This window comes from Homarus americanus, unplaced genomic scaffold (genome assembly GCF_018991925.1).
Source record: "Homarus americanus isolate GMGI-L3 unplaced genomic scaffold, GMGI_Hamer_2.0 scaffold367, whole genome shotgun sequence".
NCBI classification, from domain to species: Eukaryota; Metazoa; Arthropoda; class Malacostraca; order Decapoda; family Nephropidae; genus Homarus; species Homarus americanus.
This window is the reverse complement of record NW_024743709.1, coordinates 4,131,742-4,144,887: the sequence shown is the minus strand read 5'-3', so window position 1 is coordinate 4,144,887 and position 13,146 is coordinate 4,131,742. Positions and strand designations below refer to the sequence as shown.

General features: G+C 43.0%; 1 protein-coding gene across 2 annotated transcripts in view; it reads right to left on the bottom strand.

The window, feature by feature from the left end:
- LOC121877310 overlaps positions 1–13,146 on the bottom strand; it is a 31,742-nt gene that overhangs the window by 396 nt on the left and 18,200 nt on the right. For both annotated transcript variants that reach the window (XM_042382995.1, XM_042382994.1), the window contains exons 2-4: positions 5,563–5,636; positions 1,027–3,133; positions 144–293 (exon numbers count right to left, since the gene is read on the bottom strand). In XM_042382995.1, the coding sequence (XP_042238929.1) occupies positions 1,053–2,462 (1,410 nt within the window). In that variant the 5' untranslated portion in view covers positions 2,463–3,133; positions 5,563–5,636 and the 3' untranslated portion in view covers positions 144–293; positions 1,027–1,052. The remainder of the gene's footprint in view (positions 1–143; positions 294–1,026; positions 3,134–5,562; positions 5,637–13,146) is intronic.

Sequence of the window (13,146 nt, the reverse complement as noted above, 5' to 3'; positions counted from 1 at the left end):
ATACACACACATACATACACATACACACACATGATCTAAAAATAGTATCGCGACAAACTCTGAGCCCACGACATGACGTCTTAACTCCTTAAGAAAATATTGTATCACACACAAAACTTTTCAGAAGACTTTTTGTTGTTTACCTGAGAAGTGAACCGCGACCTCCGCCGCCCACCGCCACCACCGCCACCCCACTACTGCTGCTGCTGCCGCCGCTGCCGCCGCTGCCGCCCACTTGACCATCTTCCAGACCGCGCCGCCCACACTTACCCGGGATCAGTGCTTGGCTGAATCTGTTCAGAGAGACTATATTTTAACCTTGTAATGACCTGCCTAACCTAACCTAATCAAACTCCTCCAGGTAGGGTTAGGGTGGTTGATATTTGGATACTACTACTACTACAACTAATGATAATAATAATAATATTCTTATTATTAGTATTGATATCAGTTGTAGTAGTTTAGTACAGTAATAGTTACTGGAATTGATTTGGACAAATACTTATTTATCAATTAAAGGATTTTGATAATAGTGCATTTTGTTAATAGGAAGATAGTGGAGAGAAACGTTAAGATGCTTATGTGTTTGTTTGTGTTGCTGTGTAGTTAACATGTTATGAGAATTATGTAAGAAGAATAAATAAGAAGAAAAGAAATTTCTGATGATAAAAACGTTTATGCCGAAAAATGTCTACGAAAGATTAAACTTTGTTCATAAAACAGGCAATAATGGAGAGGAGACTAATGAATATTATGGACACGCTAAGGAAGATTATTATTAGATTTATAGTGCCTCTTAGACATGATTATATTTAATGGTGTTCAAACGAAAATTATATAAGGATGGGCGGCAGATGATTGTTTGGGATGGGGGCATTTATCCACCCGTAAATATCTGAAGAAGTGAAGAGGTCTGGCAGAACACCTGACTGGATACATATAAGGGGACGCAGAGAGTTGCTCTAAATTGACGTGTGAATTATTTGATTACTATAGTGAATAACTTGTGTGTTATAAATCACTCACCTGTGGGAGTATATAACATTAGGTCTCTATATAGGGAAGTCGAGGGAGCGAGGGATGATCTGGTGAGGGTGAGGTTTGCCCAGGTCAAGCGGGTCGCCCTCCTGCCTACACACACGTATCAGCATCACGATCACCACAGACAACAGGATGAACACGCACATGCAGCCCACAGCGATGTAGATAACAAGTTCTACATCGTCAGTCTTCTTGATTACTGGTTGGAAATCTTGATCCTCTTCGTCAGTCCTCTTAGTTAGAATCTTCTCCAAGTAGAAGATCTCCTCAGAGATTTCCAAGAGTGTGGTGTTGGCCTCTGCCAGCTTTCTTAGCCTCACCTCTACTTGAGGGAATTGATGTATGTCTAGGCTAATGTTGACCATGAAGGTGTTGTCGCAGAACACCGACGGCACATATACGTCATTGTAGTCCACAGTAAGCTTGGCCGAGAGTGCCGCCTTCAGGAAGGTGACGAAGGTGGTCATTCGTTGCTTGATGACAGAACAGTTACCGTCCAGGACCAGCACGAACCAGCGGTACCTGGATGACCCCCGTTCCCTCATATCTGGCCCATCCTGGAGACTAGTTTGCTGTAGGTTGGTCTCCTCGATGACTGCTTCCGTTTCTGCTGTAGTTTCATCAGAGCCTGGCGGTAACGGGTCAAATATCTCAATGTTGTATTTTTTGTTACTTTCCTGCACTGCGGATGGGCTTGAAACCTTGCTGACGTTCAAGGTTATCGGAGAACCTTGACCGATCCACGAGTGGCTGAGGGAAAGGGCTGTTGGCGGCAGAGGAGGTTGTGTGTTGGTCTCTTGCCTCGGCCCCGACGTGTCTGGCACAAGGTGGTGCTGCAAGATTGATATAGCCAGTAAGAGATCACTTGTTGCTTCCTCATCTTTCTCAGACAGTTCCATCTCCAGAGTGTCAAGGTTGACTTTTTGAGGTCTGTCTAAAGCTGTGCCGTTGAGGCCGAGGTCTTTGGAGTTGTCTGTCGAATCAGTCAAGCTGTCGATGCCTCTGTTTGCTTTGTTTTTTACTCCATCCTTGTTTTTCTTCTCTGTTCCTTCTCCTTCCCTTAACTGAGTCTCTGTGAAGTCTTCAGAGAACGCTTCTGTTGACTCTCCTTGTTCCGTCAACTGAGCCGGAAAATTTCGTGTCAATTTCTCATGTCGAGTTTCCTTTGAATCCCCGGGAGTCTGCTGAAGAGCCTGGCCTGTGACGTTTCTTTTTCCAGACAATAATTCTGGAACATTTTGAGTATTTTCTCCAGTATTCCAGATGTCAGAGTCGTCTTGTAGATATTCTTCACTATCCTCGTTGATGAAGTCAATCAATCTAACATTGATGGTATCTCTATTATTTAGGAATCCTTTAAATCTTTTACGTGAAGGTAATTTGCCTCTATCAACCTGGATATTGGATTTCGTATCTTGCATTCCCGCTGAAGTCCGGTGGCTGGTGGTGCTTCCTGTTGCCCCGGCTGGCTGTGAGGCCGTCCTGCGATACCCGCCGGTGCTTCCGGCTTCCGCTTAAGGTAAAGAAGTCTTGCTGCAGGCGAGTTTTCTTTGTGTGTTGTGATTAGTGAGCAGTGATCCGCGGTTCCTGGCACCTGTGGTGGAGGAGTGAGTTGTAGAAGAGAGTGTAGGAGACGCTTCTGCAGCAGGTGTCGATGACGGTGGTGCTGCAGGTGGAGGGTCGGGCCACAAAGGAACTTGTGGAGGAGGGGACGACGGTGGAAGCTCTGATAGATGATATGGTTGTCGCCCAGCCGTCGTGCGGCCCCCAGTGGCCCAAGACACCTGGCTGGTCTTCAGACTGGGTTGATAAAGGGAAGACGATTGGAAGAATTGCTGTGAAGTGGAAGACCTTGGAGAGTGTGGTGACGAGCTGAGCGACAACCCCGACGTGTGACCTTTATCCAGTGAAGTGTGGGGGTCAGCACCCAGGGTGTCAGTGTCACTTAGAGCTCCAACTCGACTGTGAAGTGGTGTTACCCGTAGTGGAGTGGGCGAGTGTGGAGGATGGAGGGCCTCGGGGTGCTGGTGCAGCTCCTGGTCCTCCACGCCTCGCTTGGTATTGATTGCATCACCACCGCCTGCCCATCCTCCTGAAAGCAAAGTTGGATCATTGAATTGTTTGTTCTAAATGACTATCTTGGGGCCACGCTTTATCTCCGCCTTTGTGCTCTCAAAAGTAAATAAATACACCATCAGGTGCTCTTGTCGATCGTGGAACTACCTCTCGGTGGACTACCATCCGGCACCTGCCCTGCCACCCCGCATCACTACAGAGAATGATACATTATGGTGTGAGTGTCATCATATCTAATTACAGCACTATACACCGCCTTAGGAACTATGTACGGAAGAGCTACAATCATTAAAACATACACAACAACCTCTGTCAATACACACACGAATTACTTACGTGATGACGCTGGCAATACATACACAGCAATGTGTATACAGCCGCGAGTGTCAATACTTACACAGGAATATACAAACAACAGGAAGGAATAATACCTACACGGTGACCAGTGGTAACACTCACAGCAAGACGTACATGGTATCATTCATTACTTACACTGTAGCATGTATACAGTACTATACATAAAGTAATCTGCATACTTCTCTATATACTGGACACAACACAGTAGAATAATGTGAGAGTAGAACAGTATATCTAAATTCTGCTGTTAAATAATACATGAAATGCCAAGTTTCTCCTCCGGTTATTGTGAAACAAAAACAAAACAAAATAGCTTATCAATTATATATTCATATATCACATGTAACAAATGCAACATGCTAAGCCACCATCTCACAGGACACAGCTTGGCTCTGATTGACTGAAATTAAAACAAATTAACAATGGTAATGTGATCTTGATGGATTTCATTAGTTTTCTTTGCTTATTTTAATATTTTTCGAACTTTGGTGAGACTGGGACTCATTCTCGTACCTCAGATATTATATAAATTAACATAAACTATTTACCTGTCCTTAACTCACGCAAGATAAACTCCTACAGATGTTGGCTGATGTTTTTGTCTTGTGTTGTCCAAAAAAAAAGATAGTGAGACAGTTTATCTGGACTGAAAATACCGAACTTTGCTGTTTGTTACCTAAAATAAAATTTTATTGGATTAACAATTGTAAAATGCATCACTTCACATCGTCATAATTACTTTTTTCTTTCTTCACCATTTTCTGGTTTTGTTTAATAGGAAAAAATTAACCGGTTGTCGGGGAATCTATAGGTAGAAATGATGATACAATGCGGCTCTTCCCTTAAAAGTCACTTAATAACTCTGCCCGGATGTTGTTAATAAGGCGGTGTGCACCCTGAAGCAGTAAGCCTTAGGTCTTAGTTATGTTTGGACCAATAAATCTTGTTTAACACTTTTAACACAAGCAAAATAACACCCAAACACCGAGGAGAGTGTCAGGGGGGAATCATTAGTTTGTTGGAATGTGAAGAATCATTTACTCGTTTATATATAGAAAGCGGATGGAAGACGGTAGGAGGTGGTGGCGCTCATAACAAGGATAGTGTCAACCAACCGACCAAACACACACACAGATGACTTTCAGCACAGACACACACACACACACACATAGATGACCTTCAGCACACACACACACACTCATTGAAAAGGCTTTTGTTTATACGTCAATTGGTTAAAAAATAAAAGAAGATGGGACAAAATCGCGGGCGTTAGACAAAGAATGAGACACTTACTATATTTGTTTACATATGAGAATCAGCTGAGAACGACGTACGCGTTTATTTAAGCCGTGTAGCATTAACTGAGCCTTTGTTGATTTTCTGTGGTTCTTAAATCTACGAATTTTTGAGAATCCCAAAGTTTGCTCTCCATCCACGAGAATTTATTTACAATGAGTTTCAAAGTCAACTTCATATTTCCAGATCATATAACGCTATCGGAATTTTCGCTACTGTGTAAATATTCTCTTTGATATGCAAAAGTGTGTATTGCCTCACCCTGATAACTCGTACAATTTTGGTGTATTATATTGTTGGCTACGGGTGCGTATTATGTTGGTGGGTTTTATACCAACACAGCTCGTTCACCTAACATACATATTCTAAACTGTTCTACTAAAGTGTTCATGTACGCATATATAATACCGTGTTGCAGTTGGGTGTGTGTGTGTGTGTGTGTGTGTGTGTGTGTGTGTGTGTGTGTGTTAATATACTGTACACTCTCACTAAGTGTATGAGATCGAATATATAAGACTTAATTTCTATCTGTCTCACAATTTCATAGTTACTTAGTGAATTATTGAGGTAAACATGGAAGAGTAAATCAGAGGTAAATATTGTTACTACTAATCCTTCTAAATTCTGAATTAGATTGTATGAAATATGATTCTTTTTTAATCTTTCTCTTATACCTTTACTTAATGAGGTGAGAGAAAAGGCAAGTGAGGTAATGAGGGGAGAGAAAAGGCAAGTGAGGTAATGAGGTGAGAGAAAAGGCAAGTGAGGTAATGAGGGGAGAGATATACTGACCAGTGGAGAGGGTGCAGACGACTAGCAGCAGCAATATGGGGGAGACGCCCACTGTCATCCCCGGCAACTCCGCCCTGAAACAAACACAGTACACCAGCCATCAATAACAAGTACTCCAAACAATGACAACACTGCAGCTTTAACAACGACATCACAAGGAATTAAAGTCATCGTACTCAAAAGGCATTTAGACATAGTATTCAAGGTAGTTAAGTCATCGTACTCAAGATATTCAAGGTAGTTAAGTCATCGTACTCAAGGTATTCAAGGTAGTTAAGTCATCGTACTCAAGGTATTTAGACATAGTATTCAAGGTAGTTAAGTCATCTACTGAAGGAATTAAATTAAAATACCAGTACTTCAAGTTAGTGGATTTAGGGAGTTCATTTTCGTTGCGTTAGTCAGCTCTATGTTCGTATTTCCTGACCTGGCTGATAAGGCTATTTTCCTTGTACAAAAGAGAGTTATTTTCATCAAGTGGATGGGGGGGGGGGAATCTGTGAGGCTAGTGGCCATTTCTTAAGGGTCAGAGGTCAGTGATCAAGTGTGGGGGTGAGGTCGTAGGTCAAGGGGTCAGGTGTCAAGAGGGTCAAGGGTCGTCACTCATTCCCGCTGTTCTCGAGGGGGGTCGACAAGCGCCTCTTTAAGGATGTTCCGTCACCACGCCCAGGGCTTTCTCCCCAGTGTGTGTGTGTAAGGCGACATTCACCCCAGCTCTACCATTATAACCACACCACCACCACCACAACAACTCCTGACGTGTGTGTGTGTGTGTGTGTGTGTTTTTATAAGAGTTGTAGTTAATTTTTTTCTCTCTCCTGGAATAAGACAAGACAAATATCAAGACCTAGCATAAAGTCTACGGTGTTACCATGCCGTGTTTCACTTACTGCTCCTAGAACCTGTATGAGATGGTGGTTAGGTTAGGTTGAGACAGCTAGTTATGTATACAGTAAGAGTGTATAAAAACTTGATACTATTTAGTTTATTTACCTTTTGTATGTCAATTAAGGCCAGTTTCTATTTTATGTACATACAAAGTTATTAAAGCCTGAAAGTGCACACGGACTTTTCTAAACACCATTAATGGACGTGGAAAACACACACACACACACACACCACACACACACACACACACACACGGTAGTCAGTCAAAAACGAAGGCTGATACAGGCAGCTTCAGTTGATGAGTTTTGTGTGTGCTTCTACGAACGACCATATGTTTGTTTTTTACTGTGTGTCTGTCTGTTGGCGTTTGGGAATGAAATAACTGGATTGAGAGAGAGAGAGAGAGAGAGTAGACATCAGATTGGAATATACAGCAACACTACCATCCTCTCTCCTTCCCTCTCCCTCAATTCCCCACGTTTGAGTGTGGCTTGGGTGACCCTTCCTGCTGCTTCCGGACTCACTGTGAACTTTTCCTTCTCACCGCATGACTAATTTCATGTGTTAGGAGCAGCTGCTTTGACCAAGGTTAAAACTCCTTCCTATCTTACTGGCGGCGCTGAGTCCGGATATCTCTAAAGCTCCTTACATTAAATTTTCCGCCCAAACTGAAGACGTAAGAGAGCGTGTAACTGGTTCACTTAAGCTACGACGGCACTACGATGGCTGTGCTTAGTCTGTAGAAATTGCCCAGTGACTTTTAAAAAGGGTAAAATGATGCGTTCTCTGATCCCCTGTTATAAGAGGAAACAATATTAATGACCCGAGAATTTTTGGAAATCTTAAGAGATCATTTTAGATTATTTATTTAGTTATTTATTTATTTTATTTATTTATTTATTTATTAGAACCAAAAAGCTCTTCAGGTGGTTGATCAAGTGAGTCTCCAGGCAGAGTGTGAGTGTGAAGGACAAGTTTGTATTCCTCTACCATGAAAGTGAACGCCAGCACCAACAATCAATCACGTTTATAGCATTTACGACACTGTTTTGGGATTCTCTCTGTGTGTGTGTGTGTGTTCGTTCGTTCGTTCAGGTACATTTAAAGACTCCATACCTACCCCATAACCCCCCCACCCCCACACACACAGTGCTTGTCAAGTGTGAAACAGAGTTAGACATATACCCTCCCACCCCCTCTCCTGTCTCACCAACAGTATATAACAACGAGATACAAAACCTACTGCTGACAAATGACCAAAGGGGAATAAAGTAAAGCAATATTCACACCCCAATTCATTCCTCACACTCACCCACCCTCCACCCCATCATCGAAAACGGTGGACGTCTAAAAGGTCAAAGAAAATGCAACTTTTAACAACGGGAACAGGGACAGATGGTGGTCGTCAGTGGAATTACCAACGAGGTAAAATAACACGGTGGTTAGTGGAAATACATGGCCATCACGTCTTGTTCATTATCTCCAGCTTTCCCAGTAAAAAAAAATATACTGTTCTTAACTTTCCTCTTATCTCGCAAAAAAAAAAAAAAATCGTATCCTAAACATTTATTTCGTATACACATTTTTGTCTCTTCACTTATAAATATGGAATTATAACTCGTATGAATCTCTGGGAATCTGCACTTGTTGGCACAGAATCTTGAGCCTTCAGAGGCACTTAAGGGTGGCACTCCATACTGTTAAGTACATTTTCCAGGACAAGAGAGAGAGAGAGAGAGAGAGAGAGAGAGATTTTAGAGTTGAGGCTGTGTGTGCGTGTGTGTGTGTGCACGCGAGGGACTTCCACACACACTACTAACTCTCGGCACTAAGTTTGTCCTCCGCTGAATGACGAATCTATTACCTCGTTTGTAACTGGGGTGTGATGACTGACTGGGGATGAAGACAGGGTAATGACTGACTAAGGGTGTTGACTGACTGGGGTGTATTGACTGACTGAGGGTTTTGACTGACTGAAGGTGATGACTGATTGAGTGTGTTGACTAAAGATGATGACTGACTAAAGATGATGACCGATTGAGGGTGATGTTATAATACGTAGGGATGTAAAGTGGAAATATTGTCGATACTCGTCAAAAGTACATCAGGGATTTAAGTGTAAAGTGATTTTAGTATAAGTGAGTGGTATGAGAGGAGCACCATAAAGTGTTGTCAAGTCTTATAAAGTCAACGTCGGATAATTAGAGCAAGATATCTTCTATTTAAAACTGAAAATATTTACTCGGTGACAAAGACGAAATACAGTTACCAATTTAAAAAGAATTGCATGAAATAAATACCTTGATGGCAACTAGAGAAATTGTGCTTATAATCTTTTAAAATATCGACTAAAAATGTTCGCGGAAATATACATACACATACGAACGTTAGTGAGTGTAGATGGGTGTAACTATCGGTAACTAACCATTCAATTTAACGTTACTCCACTCGCAGATAATTGTGGGACATTAAAGACTGTTAATGGCTGAAGCGGTCGACTATTACCAGTGATTAAAATGAACTTGAGTCAAGGCCAGCAGTGTCCCCTTAAATTATTACTCGCAAAACAGAAAATGGGATTACCAGATTTTTAGCTGTAAGAAAATGGAAAAAAAGGGGACAACTTGAACAATTATTTATATCTTGACAAATTTACGTGACACGATGAAGCCACCAGCGTGTAAATGACTCAATGAAGCCACCAGCGCGTAAATGACTCGATGAACCCACCAGCAACGTGTAAATGACTCAATGAAGCCACCAGCGTGTAAATTACTCAATGAAGCCACCAGCGTGTAAATGACTCAATGAAGTCACCAGCTGTAAATGACTCAATGAACCCACCATCTTGTAAATAAGTGACTCGGTAAAGAGATCAACTTGTAAGTAAGTGACTCAATGAAGACTGCAGCTTCTAAGTGACTCAACAGCAAGGGCCAATTATCTTGGGCAGGTCAGGCGTGTGGTGCGGCAGTAACGTGCAGGCCGGGTGGAGGAGGTTACAGTATTTAAGCATACAGGTTACAGCATACAATATACATTATACAACAATACAGCAATGTAGCATACGGCAATACAGTGTGCAGCATAGAGCAATACAATAAAAGCATACAGATTACAGCATACAGCAATACAGTATATAACAATACAGTAATACATTATACAACATGGCCAGGTAATACAGTAATTACCGTATGTATCTCAACACTATTCTGGATTAAACCTACACTATACTTTAAGTCATGACCCTCTTAGGACGTTGGTTTAAGCTGTAGCCTTTTGATGAAGTTAGATTAAGTTTTAACACTTTGATGACGCTCTGGGTAGTGGTGAGAGAGGGGGTGAGGGAGGGTGGTGGGTGAGGGAGGGGGTGAGGGAGGGGGGAGGGAGGGTGGTGAGGGAGGGGGGTGGTGAGGGAGGGTAGTGGTGGGTGGCGATGAGAGAGGGTGGTGGTGGAGGGTGGGTAGTGGTGGTAGTGAGGGAGGGTAGTGGCGGGTGGTGAGGGGAGGGTAGTGGTGGGTGGTGAGGAGGGTAGTGGTGGTGGTGAGGGAGGGAGTGGTGGGTGGTGATGAGAGGGTGGTGGTGGAGGGTGGGTAGTGGTGGTAGTGAGGGAGGGTAGGGGGTGGTGAGGGAGGGTAGTGGTGGGTGGTGAGGGAGGGTAGTGGTGGGTGGTGATGAGAGAGGGTGGTGGTGGAGGGTGGGTAGTGGTGGTGGTGGGAGGGAGGGTAGTGGTGGTAGTGAGGAGGGTAGTGGTGGGTGGTGTGAGGAGGGTAGTGGTGGGTGGTGATGAGAGAGGGTGGTGGTGAGGGTGGGTAGTGGTGGTGGTGAGGGAGGGTAGTGGTGGTAGTGAGGGTGGGTAGTGGTGGTAGTGAGGGAGGGTAGTGGTGGTAGTGAGGGAGGGTAGTGGTGGTGGTGAGGGGTGGGTATGGTGGTAGGAGGAGGGTAGTGGTGGTAGTGAGGGAGGGTAGTGGTGGTGGTGAGGAGGGTAGTGGTGGTAGTGAGGGTGGGTAGTGGTGGTAGTGAGGGAGGGTAGTGGTGGTAGAGGAGGGTAGTGGTGGGGTGGCGATGAGAGAGGGTGGTGGTGGGTGGTGATGAGAGAGGGTGGTGATGAGAGAGGGTGGTGGTGGTGGTGAGGGAGGGTAGTGGTGATAGTGGTGGTAGTGATGGAGGATAGTGAGTTTATCTCCATCTTTGGTCTTCCTTTGTACCGCTGTTATTAATGCACCAGGTAATGTGAGCAGGTGGGAGACATATATCACCTTGGGATAATGGAGGAAAGGAATCGTTCTGAGGAATATGACTCAACACCCCCCTCCCCTCCCTTCCCTTCCCGTTACTCCAGCCGCCGCAAAATGGCAATGGTTAAAGAGGCAACATTATGCGCCGGTAATATTTCATTTGTGTAATAATATTTAAGGCGTCCACAAAGCTCGCGAATATTTGAATTTGCTGCGAATTATAACTCGAAATTATTCTCTGTGATGTGAAAACTAGACAGAGTGGCTACGATGTTGAGAGAGTGGGGTAGCAAAAATGCGACACTGATCTTCATTTGTTTATTTCCAAAGTTCAGTCATGTTTAACGGTGACTTAACTCTAGTGACGTATTATTATTAGTGACGTTTTGATCTATTGGTCAGCTGTTTAAATTTTTTTCTCGTGATGAAAGACCCCAAATTGTGTTCAGTGAAGAAAGAAAAACAAAACGAAAATGAAACAAAGAAGAAATGTAATGAGGAGGAAACACAAGAAGAAGCAGGAAGAGGAGGAAGGAACTATTTTTCCTTGTATATAGACTGAATAGCGAACGTAACCACTAAAGCTCGCTAAGTTGTGCACACCCCTTCCCTCCCTCCCTCCCTCCCTCCCTCCCTCCCCACCCACTCTCACCTTCCCTCCCATTGTGGCAGGTAAATGGATTTCTGGTGTGTTCGGTCGAGGCTGTGTTTGGTGAGTCTCAGAGTGGTTATTGCTGCAACTGTGTTAGTCCCCCCACTCACGGTGTAGTTGTGTGTGTGTGTGTGTGTGCGTGTGCGTGTGCGTGTTTTAAGAGGAACATTTTTAACGAGTGAGATTCTGAGGTTTTGGTCCGGTTTCGCTAAAAAAAAGAAGAAGAAAAAGAATGGTTGCTAGTTTCTTATCATTCAATACACACAAATATAAAATGGTTTCTCCTAGATTAAAATAGAAAACGAGAGATGACTGTTTACCATTAAGTCAAGAATGGTTGACTTAAGGTAAAAAAAATCAATCAACACTAAAACTTACGCCAAGGATCTACGTTAAGTTAGATACGTTCACTTTACACCATTCACGAAAGTTAAGTGAACGTATTTGGTGACTGAGGCAACCACGTGTGTATTAAATTTGTTGACAGGAGCATCCAAGTTTATTGTTATAGGTAGTAGTTGTAGTAGTAGTAGTAGTGGTAATAGTAGTAATAGGGGTAATAGTAGTAGTAATGGTAGTAGTAATAGTAGTAGGAGCAACACACAAATACACATTTTATACAAACACATATACACACAATTTGGTGAATGTGGTAAAGAAAAAATAAAAAGAAAAACTCTTTAAGCTAAGAAGAAGAAGAAAGAAAAAAAATGGAGCCTCACCATCTGGTTTAATTTCCTCCCGCTTGAAACATGACAAAGTGAAATGTCGAGAACTCAACCCGCCCTGGTCACTGCCATCTGAAAACACTGCGTAAAAAACAAAAGAAAAACAAAAGAATAAAACAAACCCCCACAAGATATCCTAATTCTCCTTCATTTTACGGTTCTTAAAAAGTCCCCAGACAGTCTTTTGTGTACCCAGGACGGGGTAAATCGGGAACGGAAATTAGGGGTTTGGTGGTAAAGGAATATTTTTCGCAACTACTACACAAAAGCTCGCCCGGGCCAGTTACTGAAAACGGAAAAGCAATCGTATAGGAGGGGTGGGAGAGAGAGAGAGAGAGGGGAGACTAAACTTACCCAACACGACCTGCAATCACGCTACCCTCCCCTCCCCTCCTCTCACCCCACCTCACCTCCCCCCACCTCACCTCCCCTCCACCCCGTCGATACAAAACACACTATTGAGGAGTTTTTTTCCTATCCCACATTTTATTTTGTTTTCCTTTGTGGTGTGATTTTCTGAAGGAGGAAGAAGAGAAGGAGTAGTTACGTGTTTCATCGATGGCTTAAGTACTCAACTTGTGTACTCCGCCCCACCCCCAGAGAGAAAGTATCATTAGCCGATGTGATTCAAAGGCTTTCCCAACAATGTTACTCGATCTGTTTCTGAACGTTTGGTAGTTCTAGATCAGCGACCTTTAAGCATGAATGAGTCTTTAGGTTTTAGTGAACGATACTTACATTAATTTACCTTAACCTAACCTAACCACCATCTCATACAAGTTCTAGGAGCAGTAAGTGAAACACGGCAAGGTAACACCGTAGACTTTATGCTAAGTCTTGATATTTGGCTTGTCTTATTCCAGGAGAGAGAGAGAGAGAGAGAGAGAGAGAGAGAGAGAGAGAGAGAGAGATTACGACCAAAAAACAAACTTGGTTTAATATCTGTACTACTTGATTCTTATTAGCATGTTCATGTGATTCTACTCTGAACATTGAGTCCTTTTAACGCTTGTTCCACTTTTATTAAAACAGTAAATAAAAAGTAATTGCGTACTTTATGTTTTTGTATTGTATTTGT